Source organism: Gymnoscopelus braueri, assembly GCF_963280865.1.
Source record: "Gymnoscopelus braueri genome assembly, chromosome: 12".
Classification (NCBI taxonomy): Eukaryota; Metazoa; Chordata; class Actinopteri; order Myctophiformes; family Myctophidae; genus Gymnoscopelus; species Gymnoscopelus braueri.
In genome coordinates, this window is record NC_137614.1 from 19576623 (window position 1) to 19603288 (window position 26666).

General features: G+C 40.7%; 1 protein-coding gene across 1 annotated transcript in view; it reads right to left on the reverse strand.

Moving 5' to 3' along the window:
• Positions 1-2172: 2172 nt before the first annotated feature.
• The window catches only part of LOC308096181 (guanine nucleotide-binding protein G(s) subunit alpha), a 41088-nt gene continuing 16594 nt past the window's right edge, over positions 2173-26666 (reverse strand). Inside the window, exons 3-12 of the mRNA XM_080443511.1 lie at positions 24764-24818; positions 24268-24387; positions 19649-19746; positions 10950-11004; positions 10509-10582; positions 10189-10247; positions 8665-8785; positions 8394-8524; positions 7301-7368; positions 2173-4902 (exon numbers count right to left, since the gene is read on the reverse strand). Coding sequence (XP_080299637.1) covers positions 4756-4902; positions 7301-7368; positions 8394-8524; positions 8665-8785; positions 10189-10247; positions 10509-10582; positions 10950-11004; positions 19649-19746; positions 24268-24387; positions 24764-24818 — 928 coding nt within the window. The 3' untranslated portion in view covers positions 2173-4755. The remainder of the gene's footprint in view (positions 4903-7300; positions 7369-8393; positions 8525-8664; positions 8786-10188; positions 10248-10508; positions 10583-10949; positions 11005-19648; positions 19747-24267; positions 24388-24763; positions 24819-26666) is intronic.

Here is a 26666-nt window from a genome sequence, read left to right on the forward strand (position 1 = left end):
TTGTACTTTTACTCCACTATTATTTGAAAACTATTAGTTACTAGTTACTTTGCAGATATAAGTTATTATATTATAAAACATACATTAACCACTTTAGCCCTATTTTATGCATAGGTTATTTGAAAATAGCCATCTAAAGTTCACAATGCGGTCGTGATGCAACACCTTGTGAGCTTGTAGAGATGCTATTTTCAAACATTTTAGTACTTTTACTTTTGGTACTTTAAGTATATTTTGATGCCAATACTTTTGTACTTTTACTAAAGTAACATTTTGAACACAGGCCTTTTACTTGTAACAGTGTATTTTTATATTGTGGTATTCCTACTTTTACACTAAAATATCTGAGTACTTTTCTTGTTTGTTTCTAAACTGTTTTTAGGATGTTCTGCATAGTAGTGTATATCTGTCTTTCTTTTAACGTCACTATGAATTGAGTACAAAGGACCCCAATGGAAACAAGCCAATGGCTTTCTTGTTTTTTTTAAATTCCTATTAGCTGTCTGACCTTGTGTTGAACTGTACCATCATGTGTTTTTTTCTGCAAACTTCTAATAAAGTATTCAATCAATCAATCAATCACTGGTAATTAGTGCTACCATATGATGATGAAACAACAAACGGGAAGAACGTTAGTTCACTGATCATTAGTAGGGGTAGGGCTGAGATGTCTCAGCAACAGAATCAGGCATCTTGCATCTCTTGTCAAATCATAGGATTTGTGAAACCCTGCTTGGATTCACTACTCTACCTGTAACTTATTGTATGGCTAGAGTTAATGTCCTATATATATATAACACCATCAAAATGACCAACAATTACTCAATAGGGGCAGTTAAGAAGTATTGTTTAATGAGTCAGAGACCTGAAGAAATATTGCTAATATGTAATTCAAATTAACTGATTGGTTTTAATTCAGGATTTCCGATTTGGAGACAGGGGCTATTCTCAATATTTTAGGTTTGTGCAGTAGTATAGTCTAGTGATCATTCACCATTTCATAATGCCCTGCCTGAGGTTGTATCAGGGGTTTTCTATGGGGCTTGTGTTAAATTGCTGTGGATCGTTATAATCAGATCCTTATTTGTAATATTTTAGACACAGCATTCTTCATTTAGCCAGGCTGAATGAGAGCTTAGGGCTATGGCACACATGTAACAGTGAGACTACGTGAGCCAATGTTAATGCAGATTTATAACCTACAGTAGCTTGGTTCATTCCTCCATGTCCATTCTGCCATCCACATTTCCCTTGCGTCTGTTGAATGACTAATATCAGTTTTATTAATCGCATCAATGGTCCTGTTTCGTTGTATTGTCAGTGCATCTATACCATAATGTTTATGGCGCCAATGTCTTTGCTTTATCAGATTCCTCATATTTATTGTGCTATATGGTTAAGAAGATTTAACAGAAAACTCGTTATTCTATAACAGAAACCAATACACCTTACTGAAATTGCAAAATGAAGACTATATAAGTGCACAATTACAATTATGATGGAAAAGGCTGAATATAAGAAGTGCCTGGGTGTGTATGCCTGGGTGTGTATGGTTTGAGAGGGGGTGTATCACACCATGTCCAGTCATAAAATATTGCTGTCAGAGGTGTGTGTGTTGTGTGTGCACGTGTGTAATGACAGACCTGTTACTGTCTGCACCAAAAAAAAACACCTTTATTTCTCAGAGCTCCCATTCAGAAAGTAGAGACCCATATTTGATGTACACAGTAAATGAAGACTAGGGCACTGAAGTGAGAGAGTTGCTAAGTGTCGCACGACCGTGTCGTTCAATGAAAATCAGTACTTTCATGAGCAACAAGGTTATAAGACAAAGTATAAATTAGGCTTAATACTGTACAGGCCGCCTCAGTTGTGCAAAGCTAGGAAGGAGGATTCCCCCTCCACCCCAAATTGAAAAGAAATGAAACTGTATTTCTGTCTTTTCTTATCGTAGTCGTTTTGTCTTCCTTTAGCAAAAGAAAAAATAAAGAAAGATCATTGTAGAAACAAGCAATGTTTAGCATTTGGACTATTTCTCATCACCTTTACTTTAAAGCTAAAAAAAAGAGAATGAAATAATAAATGGTGAATAAACACTTATCTCCCATTTAACCCATCAAAATGTCTTTTGCGGATGGTACGGGATCAGAACAGAAGAAACCCGAACACAACTTCAGTTGAAAGGATTTAAGTTATAGCAATAGGCACACTATCAAGTGTACAATTTGTCAAGATTCATTTGATTCTAATAAAATACTTTTTTTTCTTAAAACCCATATACATTTCATATATTTATCTTTTTGGGGTATATGGATCCAAAAATAGACATTTAAATCATAAAGAGAAGAGAGGGGGGAGGGTGAGGGTGGGGCTGCAGGGTGAAGGGACAGAAATATAGCCTAATTATGTTTTGGTGAAGAAATGTCATGCAACATGTCGTTTGACAAAAATAAATGTCATTCTTATCGAGCGACACATTGTTCAGCGGCAATTCCACCAAAGAATAAACTATGCTTAAAGCTTAATTTTTGCTTCATCGCATGACGGTGTCACTTGCCGCCAATAACTGATTTTCAAGCAGCACGACACGTTAACTTGAGACAGTTGACAGTTCTTGCCGGCAAGCGACAAGCCGTACTACCGATGTATAAATTATGCTTAAGACTTCATTAGCTACGAATTGTTGCTCCCCCTCCCACTACGTGGAGGGAGAACAGGAAGGAGATAGGTAAGGGGGGGGGGGGGGGGGAGTTGGCCAAGCTATACAGCGCAGTATGACACCCACTTTTAGCTCATTACACACATACAGTCGTAATCAAGGCACAGGGATCTTCTAAAAGTTTTTTTTTCAATAAAGTTGTACAAAATAATACATTTTACAGTCTGTACAAGAATAATCAATCAGCAGTAAAGTAAAGACAGACATACACAGGAGACAAGAAGGAAGTGAGGAGGAGGAGAGGTGGTGGGAAGAAGGAAGGGAGGAAAGCAGGGAGGTTGGAGAGATGGAAAGTGAGTAAAGATTAGTGTCCGATTTCGTGTTGCTGTTCATATTTATTTATTTTTAATTTAATGTTTATTATAATTTTCTCTAAAATAAAAGACTGTTTCCAGTAAAGCAAGGATGCAGGGAAGGAATGGGTTGTGTTGAGGGACAGTGTAAAAAGACAGCAGGGACCGCGAGAGAGGAACATCAGCAGAGGAAAATAATTAAAGAATAGAGGGGGTGTTGGGGGGGGGGGGGATTGTGGTAGGAGTAGATGAGTGAGAGACAAAGAGTCAGCTAAAGAAAGAAAAGCGCACAGGGCACAAAAGTCTACACAGACAGAAACAGCTGTGGAGACAGTAAAACAAGGTCAATCAGGACAGGATGAGAGTTCTCTTTAACTTATATGGTACTGTACTGTAGAAGGATGCTTTTTGCACTCCGTTACTTGAGTTCCGTAAAAGTTGGCGTTTTCTCTTTTAATTTTAATATATCCCTCTTCACTTTTTTTGCTGCACCACCAACAAGGCAAAGTCAGGTGGTAAAACAATCCCGTAAGAGAAGTCAGGGGAGCAACGATTATCATCGCCCCATTGAAAATGATGTCCAAACTCCACCAGAAAAAAGAAACCAGAAAAAAAAAGAAATTCACATCAGCGTTGGCCCTGTTCCACTTCCTGAAACACCCGTGGCTTACTGTTCACAACACACCCCTCTATGGTCCTTTGTCAGTCTCCGTGTTAACACTGCTTCTTCCCGGGGCTTGGCTGTAGAAGTCTAGCCGATCTCAATGCACTGTGCTATGTGCAGACAGCCAGACAACTAGTCTCTCAATGGCTGCTACAGGAGGACTCACAGGCAGCCAATGGTGGGGCCAACGGCCATGCGGTCCAGTAAAAAGCATTGTGTCCATAATTTTTATGTGTGCAGATGCGGTGGATGAGTGCACGACTCTTTGTGTGTGTGTGTGTGTGTGTGTGTGTGTGTGTGTGTGTGTGTGTGTGTGTGCAAGTGAAGTGAATGTGTCATAGGTAGGGATCTGTGTGTTCAAACTGCATGTGTATGTGTGTGTGTGTGCGCCATGAAATCAGTTCAAGTCCTGAGCACAGTGCTTGTTTTAAATACAGTGGAGTTTAGTTCATTTTATGTGATGTATAATTCTCTATATGCAGTATTTCAACAGTAATCTCTTTCCAGGTTGCAATGTAGAAGTAGTAGCTCTTTTAAATTTAATCTCCACCTAAACAGTCTTCGCACACATCTCCCCTCCATTTAAATCTAAGCCATCATGGTATTTAGGGATTAGATGAAATAACTGAGGATCAGAAACCTTCCGGGATTGCAGCAGGGATGCGCGCAGGGGTCAAATCAGCATACATCAGTCAGAGGAGTTTGGCCTGAGGGGTCATTGGTAGAGATGAGAATCCATTTGTGTATCCCCCCTCACCCCAACACACAAATCCACACTCCCATCATGATATCTCTTCTTGCTGTAGGTAGGGAGGCTGCATCAGAGTTGAGAGCCACGGGAGGTTCCAGGATCCAGAGAAATAAAGTTCAGAGTCTGTGTGTGTGTGTGTGTGTGTGTGTGTGTGTGTGTGTGTGTGTGTGTGTGTGTGTGTGTGTGTGTGTATTTCCGCTCCCCCTCAACAAAAGAGCATGTACTGTTACTGCCACAGAAGAGGGGAGTTCAGGATTCAGGGTTCAAAGTTCAATCGGTTTCATTTGTTGTCGTTTTCCTTTTGGCCACACACCCTCTCCTCTCCTTATCACAAGAGCTCGTATTGCCGGAGGTGCATCCTCTGAATGATGTCTCGACAGTCGTTGAAGACGCGACGAATGTTTTCCGTGTCGACAGCGCATGTGAAGTGGGGGTAGCAGTAATGCCTCCCGTCTCCGCTGGCTGTGCTAATCCTCTGTACAAAAAAACACATTGAGACAATTTATTAAACTACCAGCAGACTGATATTGTAATTGGCCACATTCACACAGTGGACATTATTCCCATACTTCATGCTGGAGGGGCGGAGCCCTATATATTGCCTGTATAGTTGCACTCAGTGTGTAAGCTGTGGCAAGCCTGTAAAGCCATTTTGCAGACTTCATGTGACAGGATGCATTTGCGGTAGTGTTTTTATGAAGGGCAAAAAGATGTGAAACTTCGGAGCACAGGTCTCTGCCAGGTCAGGTTGGTTAATGTGGGCCAGCAATGTTCGGAATTCACCAATCAGGACGGAATATGAAAAATCGGACTGATCCGTCTTGATCACATGACTATAGAGATAATGTGTATTGATTTGGAAAAAAATGTGTGGGAGTAATATCATTATTATTTTTAATCGGCCTCCTGGTGGGTGGCATTTCTTCCTTGGCCTTGTGGGAATGTGCGTGCAAAGTTTCACGGCAATCACACGCTGCGTTCATGATTTGGGGCATTTTGTTCAAAACAGACCACTCCTGCAAACTTTGGAAGCCAAGGTTAGCCAATCAGGATGGAATATGAAAAATCGGACAGATTCGTCTTGATCACATAACATGACAATAGAGATACTGGCCCTCATTTATCAACGCGGTGCAGCCCAAATAATGGGCGTACGGCGAGATCACCGCACCTTTCGGCATTTATCAATATATCCTGACGTGGGCTTCATCCTACCATACGCTGAGATCTCACGTCTGGACGAGACCAGTTGTTGACGTTGGCTGCACCCGTTTATTCCATTGTAGACCTGCGGAGCAGCATTGTCTGACTGTCTGACAGGTATCTGGACACATAATCCACTCCTAAATGTATATCTACTACACTAATAAATAATCCCTGGGAAAATATAACATTTTATAAAGTAATTTAAACAAACTGTCATTCAGTTGCATTGGCTATTTTAAAATAGCAGATCTGCAAGCTCAAAAACGGGTTGCATCGCAACGCATTGTGAGCTTGTAGATCTGCTATTTTCAAAATATACAGCGCTTCTGCGAGCGCATTTTCGGGACTCCCGACGATCTTTTCATGGACAGTGAGGTGTACAAACTTACAGTAGCTTGTCCTATGTTATGGAGTTATGTCATAGAGAGTTTTGAAGACTACAACCTGGCTGGGTTAAGGATATAAACCCGACGCTCCAATCTCTTATTAAGCACACGGAATCACTGCCGCCCGTCCGAGTCTCACGGGGAATATCCTACACGACTGCTTGTGCACTGCTCGGTATGGGTTAAATAAATTAATATACAAACGTATTCCATTCATGGCGATGTGATTGGTATCATAATATGTCATTCATGTAGGCTACAAGCCTACGTGACAAAGATTGTACCGCTACGGTACGGATTACATGAAAAACACAGCTGGGCGGGCGTGTGTGTGTGTGTGTGTGTGTGAGAGAGAGGGGCGTGTGCGTGTGTGGCGAGGCGAACGGGGGAAACTCTTTCTTATTGGCTTTTCATGAGGATGTCTTTGGTCGTATTCTGGTTCTTCAATCTTCATGTCGTAAAATCGGGGCGTTTTGAGAATATTTAAACGTGTGTTATTTAAATGACGTTTGTTTTCAGACGTGAGATTTATCAAAGCTCCGACCTGATATACGCTAGGATCGGCTGTATAGGATCCTTTGATAAATGTGACTTCGACGTTGGTGTACGGCCGAATATATGGAAAAATATAAGCCGGTTTATACGCTCCGTTGATAAATGAGGGCCACTGTGTACCGATTTGCGTGATGTTTGGACAAAATCTGTAGGATTAATAAAAAAAACATTGTACAGCAAAACTCGGCCTCCTGGTGGCGCTATAACAGGCCGATGTGAAAAACTTCTGCTCTGGGATGCAGGGCGTGTGTGTGCACAGTTTCACGGCTATCGGGCCAACGGTGCCGGAGATCAGCCGTTCACAGACGGAAGGACGGACACAGACGGACAGGGGGCAAAACATAGTCTCGGCCACGCCTTCGGCCTGGCGGAGACAAAAAGGTGCCAATGTTGAATTTGTCGCTAATTGTTTAGATTTAACTCGAGTCATTTGACTGAAACATTGTATTGCAATAAATTGCTTTGTAAGTGAAGACAGTGTGCAGGACTACTACTTTTTTTCAACAATGCCTGTTCCTCTCCTACACACCTGTCCTTTGTAGGTGTGCAAAAAGACTATCTACAATGTTTAGATTTGGTCGTTGATAAAACACTCACTTGTACACTCTTCCACACGCTAAACACTCACATCTGCTTGTGTTCAATTAGGCACAATTAGGCAATTGTCACAAAGTAAATTCACACATGCTCTCAAAAGCAAATGATACAGATTTCCTCGGAACCTACCAGGAACTCATCTCGGATGAAGTACTTTGCTCTTGTGACCCGTGCATCTTCGCCTGGCTCTGGTGTTGCTGCAGGAGAGGAGTGACAGGATGATCAGAGAGCCTTTGTATACAATGATCATAAAGACTGATATTCAAAACATCAGTGAAATCAATTCAAAACATCAGTGAAATCATACTTACAATTAACACAAAAAGCAAGCAATAAACAAGTCGTATGCAAAAAAACACAAAAACAAAGGCAAAGCGGTTTTAAACCTTGCATCCATATTTTGAGAATGTTTCAGATGTACAAGCTCACAACACGCTGTGATGTACAAGCTCACAACACGGCGTGATGTGAAGTGTTGTGAGCTTAGTAAATCGTCTATTTTAGATATTATACGACAAAGTAGTTCAAGTGGTTAAAACAGCTTCAAAAGTCTCTTGAGGCTTGTTGTAGAGATTGAGTGGCCAGAGTGACCTCTTGTGGCTGGCAGCACTAACTGCATGCTACTTCAGGAATTGGGTTTGCATGTTTATCTATGTTACTCTGTCTGTCTGTCTATCGGTTTATCTATCCATATGATGTTCAGGTACAGTAGATGTTAAAATCTCAGAACCATAGAAGGCTGTCAAACACTAGCACAGATGACTGTACAACACATGCACAGATTTACACACAAGTCTTAATGTCACACGGCAAAAAAGATATGAGGTAAATATTTGCATATTCCAACCAACTGTTACAGACCTGTACTTCTATATATCAATGGGATTAAGATTAAGGGGTAATAACAGGACATTCTTTCAAACTGGGTCATATTTGGAACAGGTGGTGAAAACGGGGTCATATTAATATTTATAAAAACTTTGTCAGGACTGGAGTTACAAACTGGGACTTTCCTGGACAATCTGGGACATCTGGCCACCCTACTTTACAAATGAGAGTTACATTATTTCCCAGAAACATTCTTCTCCCCCCCAGAAAATAACACTTGACACATTGAATTGAAGCTAAACAATACTCTGGGTGGGCATTCTATGCCATCTGTTAGAACTTCTGTTATATTTTCTATCAATCCTTTCTGCTCTCCACTCCTGTCGCCTCTCACCATCGTCCGGTGTGGTGTAGCGAGAGAACTCTGGAAAGTATTCTTCAATTTTGGACTTTCCCGCCAGCACCTTATCTGCCAACAGGTCCTGCTTATTGAGGAACAAGATGACAGAAATTGTCCTCAGCCACCTGCAAAGCATAGGATACAGAAGATAAAACAATTAAAAAGGGACATTGAGCTTCTGTCCTCAACGAAAAAGTGTAATTTCATTGCCTGTAGAAAGTGGGTCCATTACAAATTTGACACAAATATTTGACTCTAAGTTCACCTGTTGTTCCAAATGTTCTTGAAGAGGTTGAGGGCCTCCTGTAGACGGTTGGTCTGATTGTCCTCTCTGATCACCATGTTGTAACTGCTACTGGCCACCACAAAAATAATGGCTGTTACATCTGTAGGAGTAGAAGGTGAGAGACAGAGAGAAAGGTAGAATCAGTGATAGAAAATAATATATATACTTCTTTTTTAAACACAGAAAGATTAGAACAAATTAAACAGATGAAGAGACATTTAACCACTTGAACCCTAGCATTCCTATTCTGGGGGGAAACCTCGCAGAAAATCGTCAATCTACAAGCTCACAACGCATCGCAACGTTATGCATTGTGAGCTTGTAGACCAAGGGTTTAAGTGGTTAAAAACAAAGTTAAAGGGTTACTAGACAACATTCATCCACTAGATGTTGCATTTTGTAAGGCTCATTACGTTATTTCAGCTATAAGCTATTTGCGCTAATAACGCAGATGACAGGAAGTTTGAGCACAGCAACGGTTGATAGGTTTGAACATGGCGGGCATCAATAAACGCTGCGTGCGAGCACTCTGGACAGGATATTCAAAGCACTCCTCCGCTCAAAAAACGCATCATGGCAGCAATCATGTAGCCTGGAACATCCTAAAAAAAGATGGCTGACTTACAAGAATATATTTGGTAAAAAGTGCTTGAAACGGATGGATAATGGCTGCCGTAACCTTACGGCTCACAGAGGACAAACCAATAATTACGTATAATTTGACGTCCCCCAAATGTATTTAATACATTTTTTCACGTAATTTTCCGTTGCGAAAGTCAATGCTTTTAAAAAGCCTTCGCAAATACAAAAAGCTCTGTGGTTACATCATTTTATTATTATTAGTTTTCATAAAAATAAAAAGTGTATATACCCTTTAAGAGTGGAGGGGATAGAGAGAGAGAGTTCTCAGAGAGTGGGATAGAAGGGAAGAATCAGAGAAAGAAGTTGGGTTTAACACATTGTGTGCCAAAAACGGTCCGGACCGTTTTTGAGAATCCAAACGAGGAGTGCCGAAAACGGTCCGGACCGTTTTTGAGCCAATTTTATTTTTATACGTGGGGCCCACGTGGGGCGCTCTAACGAAACTTTGGGATCATCCAAGGAGTTTCTGAGAAGGAGAGGCCGGATGTGGATCCATGTCAAAAATCCTTCCGGTCGGCCTTTCCAATGTTAACTCCTTGACTAAAAGCTTAATATCTCCATTTCTTTTTAACGTGGTGGAAGCAAGCCGTTTTCGATCGGCGATCACTCTGCAATGGAGGATCGCGTTAGAAATATTATTGTTCCAGGCGTTAGTCGGGACCCTCCGCCGTCTCGCACGCACGCTTTGTTTACATGCACTTCCGCGTCGGGGCTTCTACAGCACGAAACGTATCAACGTAAGTGGATGGAAGAATAGCAGGCACTGAACGTATAATATTTTAATAAACCTCTGGCACCCAATGTGTTAAAAGGGGGGGGGAATTTAGACATAGAATCAATCAACCAATCAATCAAATGTACCGTTGAAGCACTGGATCCATTTCCGGCGTTCATCCCTTTGGCCGCCAACATCAAACATGCTATGAAGAGAACAGAGAAAACATCACAATGTGGGATATACAGATCAAATAAATTACATGTGAATCCTTGTCAGGTGTCTACTTGCATAAATGCTTATGAAAGCTTAAATAAATAGACAAATAAAGATAGTAACTATTGATAATAATTTTATTTCAAAATTCAGATGCCAGTGTGTCTTATTTCAGTTGAGAACCATTGATTCAATAGGGTTTTAAAGACAAATATTTAGATGTATGTGTCACTAATTTTTATTTACTCACTGGAAGTTGACTTTGTCCACTTGGAATCTTGTCTCAAAGATACCTGAAGTCAATACTCTGCACCTCAAAAGGTCCTGGTAAAACAAAAGGAGAAAAAAAGGGTACATAAGTGCGTAATATGAATCTTCAAGTCCTTGGGGTTGGCTTCCAATTAACAGTTTCTTCACGTTTAGTTAAAAGGAGACAATGTGGGAAAAATACTGAAGTTTAACTATTGTATTTATTTAGGCTGTATATCTTTATTTTCAATTTGGAGTGAAAGGTGTTTTATACAGCATCCTAATGAAAAAGTATTGTTGAGAAGAATCCCTTGCTAACAAATGAAGTTACAATAAAAGATTAAAATATGATAAACATTTGATATGATAAGTATATTTGCAAAACACAGGATATCCATATTTGATGTTTAGTACATTATCATCAGTTTAATTTAGCACTCACTTGATCTGTGGGAGTATAGTCATTCTGTTTCACTATGTCAATCTTGTCCAGAAAGCTGCAGAGATAAAGGAAAAAGGATGGTAAGTACTGGACATAAACACACTCCTTACAAACTCCATTCTTTCTTACAAATATTCACTGCTATGCTAGCTTCATTTGAGGTAAAAAAAATTTAATGTAATTAATTTGTGCGTTATTTTTTAAGCAGTGGCCCAGCCGCTTCTACAACTGACTGTGTGTATGTATGCAACTATGTCTGTCTCCATGAGCACGAACACCTGCAACTGCTTAGCAAGTGATTACCACACAAACAGGACCGCAGAGCCACTTAAAAAGACACACATACACTGGTTGGCATGCGTGCACGCACACACGCCCGCCACTTCTAAACGCCATCCTACCAAACGGGAACGCACATGCATGCATGACACACGCACACACACAGAAAGACACAGCGTGCACGCACACACAGGAAGAAGCCAAAGCACGAACGCACATGCATGCATGATGCACTAGCACTACGCACACAGAGACACGGCGCGCATGCACACATGAGAAGGCAAAGCGCCAAAGCACATGCACACACAACGCACACGGAGAGACACCAGCAGCGTTTTGACCTTTAATTAGCAGTATTTGCAACACCTGTGATTTGCTTCAAGTCCTATACTGTATATACTGTAGCTCAATGAAATACACTAATCAAAGGCACTGCTTAATTCACACGGGGGATTGATTTTAATCACCATATCTAGTATTCTTTTTCTGACAGATGAGGGAATCCAGGCACAGGAGAAAAAGCCCTGACAGGATTTGATCCTTGGCCAACAAGGGTATATGAGGCAGGGATGTAACCACAACACCATCTCATAGTGCTTAAAATTTTTAATCTCTCCGGAGCAACTCCAGATACACTTTAAAATCCCGAGTGTTAATCTAACCACCCTATTTAATACTTCCAAAAATAGAGAAAATAGCCTACAAGCCTATCTACAAGCTCACCACGCATCACATCTGTGTTGTTACCTTATAGATTGGCAATTTTCGTTATTAGAGTCGCTATCAGAGTATACAAATGACCTGTAACTTAAGGGTCCATTTAGTTATTGTACATTCTGAGTAACAAATATTAACACTGAGGATTTTACTTTGTACAACGAAGGAGGGCTGCAATGCCTGTGCTGTGGGAGAATAGAAACAGAGAATTACAGAGGGAATGGAGAGGTAAGGAGGTAATGGAAAGAGTGTGTGTGTGTGTGTGTGTGAGAGAGAGAGAAAGTGTGTGTGTGTGTGTGTGTGTGTGTGTGTGTGTGTGTGTGTGTGTGTGTGTGTGTGTGTGTGTGTGTGTGTGTGTGTGTGTGTGTGTGTGTGTGTGTGTGTGTGTGGTTCTCTGTCTGTCTATGTTCCCGTACATGCATCACTGCTGGCACACACGCCAACCTCAACACACACGTGCGCATATGTTAAGGTGGACTTATTTGTTATGGCAACAGAAATGGCGTGTGCCAGAGTGGATATGCTAATGCAATGGAGATTATACCATGTTAGCTTGTAGCTTCCGCTTAACATGAACACTACAACATACAATAGGTTTTAGCATTGGTGCACACATAGTGGACTAAATGAATGCTGAACACACAAGGGAAGTCACAGTGCTTATTTGCCCCCAAAGTCAGTGTAATCTTAAAAGAGAATGTAAATTATTAAATGTAATTAGCATTCATTTATTTTGTTTTGATATTTATTAAAATAGGGAAAGGGAAAGTTTGAGATAACAAGGAATAAGAGATAGCAAGGAAGAAGAGAGGCAGGACAAAAAAAGAAGGACAGAAACTAGGGAGAGATGGAGAAAGCAGGAAAGAGAAAATGCTTGTGTGTGTGTGTGTGTGTGTGTGTGTGAGAGTGTGAGTGTGAGTGTGTGTGTGTGTGTGTGAGTTAAAAAAGAAAGCACACAGGAACATGGACAAAAACAGCAGTAGTAAGAGAGAGAGAGAGAGAAAGAGGGGGGGGGGGAATGATAGAGTACTGGTGTCTATCTGACATTACAGAGCAGATTTCAAAAATAGCTCCTCAGCACGGTTACCATGGAGACCCAACCATAGCTACTATTAATAGCCCGATCAGCTCCCAATCTACTGTGTAGTCTGCTGGACTAGAGCCAGAAAAAGGAGAAAGAGAGAGAGAGAAGAATGAAGAGATTCAGCAGGAAACTGAAAGTGAGCGAAAGACATGGATTGAGGCTGGGTTAAGTGGAGGGAGAGAAAGATAGAGAAGAGAAATGTCAGAAAGGGAAAAAAGCAAGGGAGGGCTGGGTTTGAGCTTGTGTGTTAAAGACAGATGGAGGGAACAAACTCCTGGATTGTACCAATTACATCACCTGGGGGTTACCGTCTCCCTACACTGTTCAAAATACAACACAAAGCACTAATTCGAAGCTCATGAGAACAGTAGTTCAACACTGCTCAAAAGCGAAACAGTTTGAATTTTAGCAGTGTACCTACGCTTACACAGTCATCACCCCCCCCCCCCCCCCCAATCCTTCCCCTCATCTGTCCCTCTGTCTTCAGAGGGGACAGGTCATGTTTGGGGTGCAAGTCACCAGCAGTGCAAGTCACTGCTGGTTCATGAAAACTTTGTTAACTCCAACTCTGGTGTTTTTGTCCTTGTTTTTCCCCAATCGAAGATGACAGCGTTGATTGTTATCTCTGTTGTGTGGAGGATTCATGACTCATTAGGCAACAAAACCCTTTCAAAGTACATGCGCACATTCTGTCATTTGAAAAAAGAAAACAAAATCAAACACAGACTTCATAATATGAAATGTAGACAGAGGAAGTGAGAGAGGGCAAAAGACAGGTGGCAGTGTTGACACATACGTAGTCAGATGCTGTTGCATGTTGTCAGTGTACATATAAGCTATTGTGTGTGTGTGTGTGTGTGTGTGTGTGTGTGTGTGTGTGTGTGTGTGTGTGTGTGTGTGTTTTGCGGTGTGTGGGATGACACAAAACTATACTTCAGGTTATGCTGCCCATTTATCAGGTTTACTGTAATTCAATCAGTGTATTGTAAAATAAGTTGTGTGTGAGAGCATTTAACCTCAGTGAGAGGTTATGATTATATGTAGATGTTATAGATTATACAGTATGTATATAGATAGATGGTACAGGACTACATCCTCACAATCTACAGTTGTGCAGATGTGATTTCATTTTTATTGAATTTGTTTAATTGAATTTTCTTCACTCCAAAACTCTTGTTATTGTGTTTGTTATTTTTGTCACACTGTTGAGGAGGCTCTAAGAAAAAGAACTTCACTTTCCTGAATGTTGCCACAGCTGATTATAAGTAGCCTCGCGTGGCCAGACAATATCACACGACACACTGCGTGGATATTAGTCTGTCTGGTCCCTATCAACGATAGATTTTTTTCCAAGGGGCGGTTACAAAAAGATCCAAACAGACTCTATTGGTTAGACCTAAACCAATCAGAGCAGTGCTTCCTTGTTCACGAACCAATAAGAGCAGTGCTTCCTTGTACGTCATTGCTCCAAATAAGGTGATAAGCCCGCCCACATTTGGATACTGGGCCCTGGTTGGTTCCGCACTACTGCGGAGGGAGAGAAATGGAATCTCTATGGAGGGGGGCCAGACCTAATCTGCCGACGGCTAAAGTGCGATGCGATTTTGCAAAGGCAGATTCGTCTGGAACCAGGCTAGATTATAAGCGCATGAACAATAAAAACCTTGACCCAAGGGCAAATTGAAATATGTTTAAGAAATTGTTTTCTTGCAATCGCTATTAATGTCCTAAATTAAACTAGTATCCACACCTACATGATGACTACGTCTAGTCTAGGGTACAGAGTAGCCTGGGCAGCATTCCTTTTCGGGTATATGATCCGGTCGGGAGCGGAAGTAAAAAAAAGAAAAAGTGGCCGGATGGGCAGAACCGGAAAGACGTCTCAACCCAAAATAGGTCCGTCCTAATAAAATCCTTGATGCGGCATAGTTTAGCTTATTTTTTAAAATGTAAATGTGCGTGCACTATCCGGAGACTATTTAGCGTCTGTATTATCCCACGGGGAAATTCTATTCCATTTAAATAGGGATTGGGGAACCAAAACAAAGCGGCACCGCAAAACCGGATGGGCAGAATCCGGAAAGAGGATTCTTTTTTTTTTTTTCAGTAGGCGTGGCCTAGACCGGATCATATGGGTCTTTAGTAACGCAGACCAGGCTTTCCTCCGAGGTGGAAAGACTGGTGATGCGAGGTTAGGTACAGAGTGGTACTCCAGACACTTTGAGCAAGCTAGGTCAACATCCCCTAAATGTGCTTTACATTGCTTGGTTTTATAAATATCTTATATTTAGTGTATGTACTATGTGTTATGTATTTTGTGGTGAAAACAAAGGCACATTTTCACATGGTGGACAATAAAAGTTTCACAACTTTGTAGTTCCTAACTGTCTGTCCTTGCATGCCCTTAATTGTATCATTTGGTGTATTAATTAATAAAACAATTCCAAGACTGTCACTCAATGCATACTAGGGATGTGTGAGCTTTTGATGGTACAATTATAGTCTGAGGAAATACCTTTGTTTCACAGATTGATTATGATATTATCGATCTATTTATTATCAGTAATGTATTATGCATGAGCAGGGAATAGCCATAACAAATTGTGTTAAATGATTTTATGTGTGTGTGTGTGTGTGTGTGTGTGTGTGTGTGTGTGTGTGTGTGTGTGTGTGTGTGTGTGTGTAGTTCATGTATCTCGAGAACCGACCGACGTAGTTCATCCACTATAAGTCGCTTTGGATAAAAGCGTCTGCTAAATGACTGTAATAGGGCATTCACAACTAATGATTTTTACTAGTCGACTCATTTGACCAAGTACTAGTCGACTAGTACTTGGTCGACTAGTCGACTAGTCGAAATTTACATTAAAAAAATAAAAAATAAAAAATAAATATATATATATATATATTTTTTTTAAGGGGGGGGCATTGTTTTAATGCCATCCTACGGCTTTCCTCTGCCTTTGGTTCATGGCAGTGTTGCGTGTTGCTTGAGTGACTAGTTGCAGTGTCGACTAGTCGACTAGTTGGTGAAAGCCCTGACTGTAATGTAATTACTGAATTGCAGATTGGCTCAAATTACAGCTGTTTTACACGCCATGTCCATTAAGTGGTTCTTCAATGCTATCAATCTGTTTTATATATTCTCTAAACATCCCGTTTAGCAAGTTGTGAAAAACTTCCATTGTGGTCATCTCTTAAATAGTCGGACCAAATAGGTACCGTATTCGTTTTCCGAAATGAGGAAATATTCTAAATCTGCACAGATTTCTTGCCTTAAATATTCTCTGAAGTAAATTTTATGACAAAGTAAAGGCTCTGGTATGAGAAAGTACATTTGTAAGCTGGCTTTCCTCTGCCTTTGGTTCATGGCAGTGTTGCGTGTTGCTTGAGTGACTAGTTGCAGTGTCGTTATCTCAGCTTGACCAATCCAAAACCACAATACTGCTTGCTCCTCCCATGTGTTCTCAGAACTCAGGTTAGTACTACCTTTTGAGCAGAGCTGAAAGTAGGTTCTGAGAACATTATCTGAAACCGAGCCACAGCGTACAGAAACAAATCCAGAATCCATGAATGCGTCACATGGCACAGCACATGTGCCAGAAGTGGAATGCATGGCTGAATATACTATATACATAACTTATACAATTCTTACCGTTTGGAAACCATGACATTTTTAACCATATGGTTAATAATGAACCAGTTCATCTCTCCATCCCTGATGTATGATATATTTCAATGAAGCTGACTGACTGATGCTACCAAATAATAACTTGCCTTCTAAGAAAGTTACTATAAAAGTTGTCATACTACCATAAAACTGTCGAACACGTACTAATCACTTGAAAAAAAATACTATTATAGCCACGCCCATAAGTATTTGTCATACTGCATATGTTACAGACCTTAGGCATTTGGGTGACACTCCTATCAACAGTGACTCACAATAACTGAGCAGCAGGTAGGGGTCCAGTATCTTGCTAAAAGGACACTTCAACAGGAAACTTAACTGTTGATTAGCTTTGAAGTTGTGACCTTCAAGTAATGGTACAGTGCTGCAGTGCCTCCAAGTGCTCAGATACCCTGCAACCACAAGACTAGTAGGAAGCTTGTCTTAGCCACGATGCTGGGCAGCAAAAAGAGCTGGCCAAGTGTCCACCAGAGATTTGTTATAAAAAATAAAACCTGCCAACCTGTTGTCAAGTTTAGACATTAGCATTAAGTTGTTCCATTTTTTTGCTTCTGCTTCACTTCTATAGAGCCTTTTTTTTCTCCGGTGGACACGTGGCCTCAGGTGATTTTCCATAAAAAATAAGTGGTCATATGAGTAGTGTTTCCCTATCCCTTCCATGATTTAGAGGAACAAGAACAAACTGAACAAACTAGGGGTGTTAACAATTAATCAAAGTAATCAAATTAATTGATTATAAAAAATAACTGATAATCAATATTTAATGATTGATTTATAATCAATCCCAAATATTTGATGTGAGCTTGTAGATCAGTGATTTTCACTATTTTTAAGTATAAAATATCACTTAAGTGGCTAATCATTTCAACTATTTTACAAATCTATATAAAAAAGATTATTCGAGGAATCTAAAACCTAATCGATAGAAAAATCACAACAAAAATAATTGATAGTTGCAGTCCTAGAACAAACATATCTGCTGGCCTGGAATCAGATCCAAATAGTCTCTTCAGCCTGCTGTGCTTCCCTTTCATCATCAGTCTCGCACTAAGCTTTTTAAACCAGTTGCTCAACTAGTGGTATGGGATCTGAAAGTGGGCCACCCACAAGATGCTCTGACAGGGTTGTCAATGAATCAAGGAAGGTGGGAGAAAGAGGGGAGGGGGGGGGTCTAATCATGAAGTCAAATTAATAAAATGAATATGAAATAACAGAGATGTGATGGATGAACGCTTCTTGGACGTAATAGTGCTGTGGGTAAAAAAAAAGGTGATGAATTAAGGCCGTTTCCCAACATAAGCAACCACAAAATAGTAAATACACCTGTTTTGTAGAACTAGGTGTCCATTCCTCTAATTAAAAGACATTATACATAAATGAGTTTTTAAAAGTGGACACTGAGGTAGCCGGTCTAATTTCCATTCCCAGTGGTAGTTGCGGCAAAAGCCCTATTGCCTTCCATTACAAGCCTTGTCCTGGGGATTAACAATTTGTCTGATCTGAGATTACAGTAATGGGTAGAAGGGATCAGAATGTCAGAGATGTAAGCAGGTGCATGGCTGTTTGGTGATTTTAAAACAAACAATTATAAACACACAAACATAAACTCTGGTGGCCACAACATGCTGTCATTTATGCTCATCTCCGTAGTAGAGTCATCTCTGCAAGATAGAATGCACAGACACTAAAGTGCTGCAATCTGCCAGACAAGGGGTCACAGACACACTTCCACGCGAGAGACCAATACACAGATTACGGAAAATTACATGAAAACAATGTAACCAGTACGATGTGCAATATCCAGCCATCCATTAGCTGCATGTGCACGCACGCACACACACGCACACGCACACACACACACACACACACACACACACACACAATAATTAGCCGTTTCTGTAGCACACGTCTCACAAAGTGAGAATGCATCATTTAACAACAGAGTGTTTGAAAGTGATGTCCAAAGTCAGTTTGTTACTGTGTCCGCGACTCATGTGCGCGTTCAGGGGTACGAGCATCTCAGAAAATAACACAGCCGCGAGCGTGCACGGGCGTACACCTGCGCAGTAGTAGCTCCTTATATGTATGCGTCATTTATTATCCTACACCACATCAGCGCCCCCAAACACCTCCCAGGCGATGGGAATCAATCAACAGCAATTTACAGTGGTTTGGATGTGCGCCCACATCGGAACATCAATTATTCAATAGTAAATACCTGGTGTCACACTCATGTTGTTTCTCAAACCGGTCTCTAGTTCAGTTGGTAGTAACTCACCCACACTGAATTGGATTTTGGGATTAGGTTACTGACTCATAGAAGATTGGGACACTCAATCATGTGTCATAGGACTTTGAGGCAGTCCAGCACAGGTGCTTTAAATTATCAGGTCTGATAAGAATGCAACATCAACAATATCAGCTGGATAGCTCCCCAAGTTGGGTATAGTACCTTGAAAATAAATAATAAAATGGATAACCTGTTTTTTATGTAGTTGCAATAATATTAAAAAAAAAGTTATTTTACATTCATCAAGTGTGGGTGCATTAGTTTACACCAGTCGGTATGTTAATGCCCACGATAGCCATTTAACGAGTGTACCCACTAGCGGAATTGTAGTTGTTACTTCCAGTCAGTGAGGATAGTGAGCAAAGACGCTTACTGGTTTTTATGTTGCATTGTAAGAATTCTCTAAGGAGATACTGTTCTAGTCCATTCATTATTTTGGCATTGGGACATGACTCCCTGGGGACGGGAGTTCACTGGTTAATGAGCTAGGGACTGGTTTGAGACACACCTTTAGATCTGTCCACCAGACCAAATGGCTAGAATGAATACTAAACCAACACTTGTCTAAGAACGAAGTAGAGAACTTCCACAAGACGTCTTGTGGGTGTAGATGTCATGCAGCTGCGAGGGTTACTTACTACTGCGCACAGTCGATGAGCTGGTACTCATTGGACCTCTCATAGCATGCCTTGACCCCCTCATCCTGCCACAGTGTCTTCGCATGGTCATAGAACTCCTGGGAAGGAGGGACGGAGAGAGGGAGTGAGATGAGTGAAAGAGAGGTAAATAGGGAAGAAGGCATGGGTGTGGGTAAGCGATAGAGGCATACAGAGTGAGAGAGGTGGCAGAGAAGGTGTATAACATTTAGGTATAAATATTTGTGACTGTTGCTTACTTCAATGACAGTGACTTACAGTACATTAGCCACATCAAAGGAGTAAAAAAAGTAGAGAATGTGTGCAGTGCACGCCTGCAAATTTACTATGTTTGTGTGCACATAATTATTAATAGTTAGGATATATGATTGTATTGACTATGCAGCACTTTCCAAGCCTTCAAGATGTACAGATGTTGCTCTGTGTATATATAGTAAATACAGTATGCAGACATAATTTGCCATAGCAAATTCCCTTCTTATGGGTGATTATAAGAAAGCAGCATATGGAGTTTGTCTGTCGTCCGTAGAATGTGACTGAGGGCCTAGTGGTCTAGTACTGCAGCTTTGTTGACACCACATGCAGTGTGCGTTGTGCCTGGTCGGGGCCTGTGTACATGTCTGAGAAGGTAAATAGTGGTGGAGGGAGACAGAGACACATACCAGTAGGGCAGAGGAAACTCACTGGAACAGCTCACTTTAAACCAACTGGGCTGCACCATTATTTGTACGCTTAATACCAAATTTGACAAATTTAGCTCATAATCGCATCCAGAGTGATTTATACAACAAGCGAGCAGATGCAGGATGAGTATGGCTCAGAATGGCTTAAAAGGTAATCCCCGATTAATTTGCTGGTAGGTGTGATAACAACTATTAATCACAATTATTAGTCCTGATGAAAATAATTTACTACGATTTCTATTCAAAAGAGTCCGAGAGCGATACAAATAATTAACAACTTCTCAAGTCCATGCACGACTCATAGCAGTAGTGTTTTTTGCTCTTATCCCATTTTTGGTTCAAGTCAGTTGTCCTATACCAATTCATGGTTTACTGAAATAAAAAAGGTACTAAATTGTCTCATGAGTGTCTGTCTATTATATGTTGCCTGTTTCAGTTAAGCAACAGGAACTTTGTGGTAGTAATGGCCATTCACAGGGTCTAATCCAGGCCAGACAAGATACTTCCTGGTTTCAGAGTGGATATATCTATTTGCATTTCAGTGTTACTCTCACCCTCTCTTTCTTTCTCATTCCCTCTCTGTACACTGATTTATGACACACAAAGTCATACAGACTTTGTAGAATGTAGAATATGAATGAGATACATAGCTGGGTCAACAAAAAAGGCAACCACATAATTGAAATAATGTTACACATTATCTGACTGGAAGTGAGGATAAAGTGAGGAGGATCTTGTTCACACACACACACACACACACACACACACACACACACACACACACACACACACACACACACACACACACACACACACACACACACACACACACACACACACACACACACACACACACACACACACACACACACACACACACACACACACACACACACACACACACACACACACACACACACACACACCACAGTGTGCATCAAGTATTCCAGATGCTTACTACTGATGCTCTGCCTCATACTATCAAGCTTCCTTTTCCTAGCAAAAAGGACAAATGCCCAATCTCCATCCTCCTGATTTACAACGGGGCCTTGCATTTGACAAACAAGTCGACCAAACAAACAAATGCTTCCAAATAAAACAATCAAACCAGTAATGGTTTCCCAACAACTAGGCATATGTGGAATGTTCTGGGGCAGCAGGGAGACTTAGCGGTAGTGAAAAGACACAGGTTTGATGCTCACCACAGATATGTGTCTTGAGCAAGACGCTGAATGCTTTGCTCGCTGTACTGTAAAAAGCTGTAGTGTCAGCAGCATGACTTGATGTATAAATAAATTAATGAAGATGCTTAAAGTGTAAGATCACAGACAACTCATACATACGTGTATGCCTGCCTCTAGATCATCCCATACCCTTACATATCACCTGCTTGCCTAGGCTCAAATTCTATGTGCCTTTTTTAAATGGATAAAATATTTTATAAATAACTTATAATGAACACTTAGACTTGACCCCCCAGCAAACCCATCATGTTTTACAGTCTTTCTTTATCATAGGTCAAGCGCTTTAGGGAGTAAACATTCCTTTTTTGTCCTCCTAAAGATCAGTATTTATAGTAAAATGAAGTAAACTGAAAGTGATAAGTATCTGATTTCAATCAATCAACTTTTATGTGTTCAAGTGGACAGGGCTGTGTTTAGCTCACTTTCAGCAAAACATTATAAAAAAATGTAAGCAAAACATTAGTTAATAAAAGAAGAATCTTCTATTGTACACTACTAGAGGTCTGGGGCGCTACGTGGCCCTCACTTCTAGTAGCCTGGCCCGCACATCGGAGAAAGATACAGTAGAGATGCGCGGATGGGCTTTTTCGTCAGCCTAATCCACGTGTACACGTTTATTATCCATCTGTCATCCAACCGCATTATATCATCCGATGTATAGATCCGCATCGACCTCATTTGTGCCTGATGGAAAATGACGTAATATTAAAATACTACAAACACGCACACACCGAGATTTCGTGCTTTTTAAAAGCTATAATAGGCCTATAGATATATTAATTTATTTTCCGCATTATTTCACCAGCAGTTTATCCAATATTAATTAATAATTATATTTGATTTGCGTTATACTCCTGACCTGTGGGAGGCAGCAAAGTGCCGTAAGGCATCCAGTGCTACTGAGGCAAAATATGGCCCAAACAACTAATACAAATGTATCCTGAACAATGAAAAGTACACGATGCAAAGGCTAAAGGTATGATTTATTTTTCGGCTAAATATGTACCAGTGACAACCAGGAACAGACTGGGTGACGACCACGAAGAGCGTGGTGACATCTGGAGAGACAGAGGACGGCCGGAGAGACGGCGACCCGGGGTGGAGTGGGTTGGCAGCCCAAACCATTTCTTCTGAGAGGAAGAACCCAAAAGCTACAGACTGCAGTAAAACCTGCAAGGAGGGTTTTAAAAAATCCATCAAGGTAGAATGAGACCTTTTTGCCTAGCAGCAATGATGACGACGCAACGCACAGAAGAATGCCCACTTCTGGTCAGACAAAGGAGGAGCCAGGCCCGGAGTCAACCCACAGTGCCTAGAGCCTCTTAGTGTCGCCAAAACTTGCTGTTAACATCTCACCTGCCACCCTAAACCCCAACCCCCTCATTAGCACTGTCTCCTACTCCCCTCAAGAGACAGTAGGGGCTGTAGCATGCCACTTGGACACAGACCGGGGTCTGATCAGCCTCGGTCGGGTCGCCTGGAGGAGGGTGTCTGTTGCGAGACCCGAAACACCCAGTGATTCCAGGAAACAACACTGATGATGTGTCCAAGTTTGTGCATCAGTAGATGTATTTATTTACTGTCGGGAATTGGACAGCTGGTCTGCTAGAACATAGCTGCAACATAACAGAGAAAACGATAATATACCAAACTCCGCCAGCCCCTTTAAGGCGTTTGTATTATTAGAGATAAACAACTTCTATGTAAAGTAGGAAATGAGTGAGGATTCAAGCCAGCCAAAGGTAACTGTAAATGAACAGCAGCACTCTGACCTCACAGTTTGTTAAGTCAATTATTAGATTAATGGGAACACTCCACAGGGAGCCAAATCCCTCAGCCTAACCCTAGAGCTAGAATATAGCAGGTCATTAGTATACCTCAAACCTCACCTCTACCATTGTCATGGGGTTAAGACCTGGGATGATGGGAGTTTCTGCTACAGTGCATTGAAAGGATAGTGCACATCCAAGTTCCCAGGTGTAGGACAAACAACAAATGCTGCTTCAAATACTATTGGTGACAAACCTACTGCTACTGCTACTGCTACTATAATTTAAATACATTTTTGCTGAGTCAGTTTTTGTTTACATCAGTAGGATAGTAGACAGACAGGACACTGACGGGAGAATGAGATGGGGAAGGACATGCACTAAAAGGTCTCCCCCCGAAATCAAACGGAGGACGTTGTGATTATGTGGTTGATGCGCAATCCGGTCAGCTACTGGATATTATTAATGGTAATAATGATAATACTATACCAAATACTATGATAGTACTAATTATACTTAACTTATAAACATAATATGCATAGCACATTTCAAACACTACTACTACTGCTGCTGTGCTGCTATTTTTACTACTTGCGCCATAGCACTACTATTCTTACATCTATTACTATTACTACTTAAGCTACTACTGTTGCTATTACTGTTACTACTACTAGTATGATTTGCTGCTGCTGCTACAACTTCAACAAGTACTACACATGCAACTACTACAGTCAGATACCACCACTATTGTTATTACTTGAGCTGCTTCGACTAAATTCCTTTTGTTGCTAATACGTGTGTGTGTGTGTGTGTGTGTGTGTGTGTGTGTGTGTGTGTGTGTGTGTGTGTGTGTGTGTGTGTGTGTGTGTGTGTGTGTGTGTGTGTGTGTGTGTGTGTGTACTCACCGATGGGAACTCAAAGTCTTTCTGGTTGACAAGGTTGAGGACATATTCAATCCGATACTGGTTGTCAGGGCAGGCCAACCGCACTGGTGGGGTGAGTGTACTCATAGCCGTTACGATGGTCTGAACACACACACAAATTCATATAAGAGACACACACAAACATTGGTGGGCACACCTATTTATAGGTGCATATCGTTGCTGTCGGGTAGAAACCTTCATCTCCATATTTCAACTTTTTATGTTTTTCCATAAATGAATGCCGTGCTTTGTCATGCATGAGTATCACACAAAAGTAGTGAAAATAGCCGATACCTTATGAGCTTATAGATCTGCTATTTTCACTATTTTAATTTAATATAAATAATGAAAAAGGAAAGGTTTTGACATACAAGTTTTCAATCTGACACCAACTATATACTCCATTAATGAACCCTTTAAAACTTTTTACTGACTAAAGTGGTATCCATGCTTGCATACCTTTTTGCCAGTCACTCACCTCTATGGCCTCTTTAATATTATTCTTGATGTCATGAATCTTTTGCTTCTTCTCCCTGACAAAGAGAGACACAAACAGATGCTCAGTGAGGTTCAAAATATGGCATTAATACAGCAGAACCAGAGTGGTGACAACAACTCCGTTCACTCCAAATAACCAACATTTTCACAGCAATTTCAGGATCATGGCGCTTCCGTTCAGTTCCCGGAAGTTAGAAGTAAACGCTACTGCAGTAGATTTAGATTAGCTTTAGAACAGACCATTTGTGGTGCACTTTTAAAAGGTAAGACGTTTAAAGCAATAAAAAACTGCAATATGCTCATTAGCCAAATTAAAAAAGTAATGTTGGCTTAAAATATGTCAACAAGGCAGGTAACAGTACCTGTTAACATTCAAATATTATCCAATTTCTTTTTTATGACATATCGATGTAAATACACATATGCGTCGGTGTGATATACTGTATACCGGTAAATATTCTATATCAATGCATTTACTGACTTCTAATCACAGTTCTGCCTTTCTGTATAATGCATTCAAATAGCCCACCAGCTATTACTATTTCTGGGAAATGATTGAGTGGAATGTAAATACACATATGCGTCGGTGTGATATACTGTATACCGGTAAATATTCTATATCAATGCATTTACTGACTTCTAATCACAGTTCTGCCTTTCTGTATAATGCATTCAAATAGCCCACCAGCTATTACTATTTCTCGGAAATGATTGAGTGGAATTCCGCCACTCTCTCTATACACCACTAGTCTCATCAGAACCCAACAACCAGGTTCTTCAACAAGCGCCTCGTTTCTCATGCCACCAGGGAGAAGTTGATTGTATTCACCCATGTCATGTTAGCTGTCTAATTAGGGACCTAGTAGGCCAGGGGAATGCAATTAACTTCCCGGTAGGATACAAAACCATCAGTACAAGGGGTCTCCTGGGAACCAGGGTTGAAGAACTCTGCCTGAAATTGAATCAGTACCAAAGCACAAACAGCTTTAATGGCCAAGACAAGTACAGATGCACACATTGCATACAGAGTTCTGTGTCTGTCAGAACACAGCAACGTAAGAAGCTTAACACAGCTTGGAGGAAAATTAAGAGGTACAAAATACACAACTTTATAACCGAGAGAGAGAGTTAAGTACATTAAGATTGACATTGACATATTGTTGCAGAAGATGCTTGAATATTTTTAACATGTTACAATCTATAGGTTCAACTACCGGTAAAATGCACCCTCAGAACTCATTCCAAAACCAGGAGGTTTATGGGGTCTTAACCACATGGTCAGAGCACTGGTCTTTCTACACAGTAATTAATCTATCCATTTGTAACTCCAAGAGCGCACAAATGTATGGTTCCATTTGCTTGCATTTATACTTAATTAACACTCCCAATTTTACAGTGTACCAGATAATTATTGTATTTTATACTCTTGCTAAACTGCAGCTGCACCAGTAACCACCAATAGACACATTTCCACGTGTGGACGATAAGCTTTATATTGTATCATATCCTAAAGAAGTATTGCTTAGGAGAGCTATGTAAAGTTAGGAGATAGAGTAGTTTATCTCATGTTTAAAGTGCTGAGATTTTTTTATATGTTGTAATATTCTACTTCTCTTTGCTGCTTTACCTACTTTTTGGCCAATAAAATGGCCAAATTGACACATTTGCTCTTACCTCATCTTATAATGGACTACGTTTCTGTTTTTGTGTTCAGTCTTGTACAGGAATTGAGTTCCATGTGTTGATGGCACGTGACAGTAAACTACAGCACAATACATAGAATTTGTTTTTGATTTGGGAAGTGTAAACAGACCTTCACCGCCATGCCATGTTTGTGTGGTAATTATCTCTCAACTAAATGATAGGTGTTTATACAACCTATT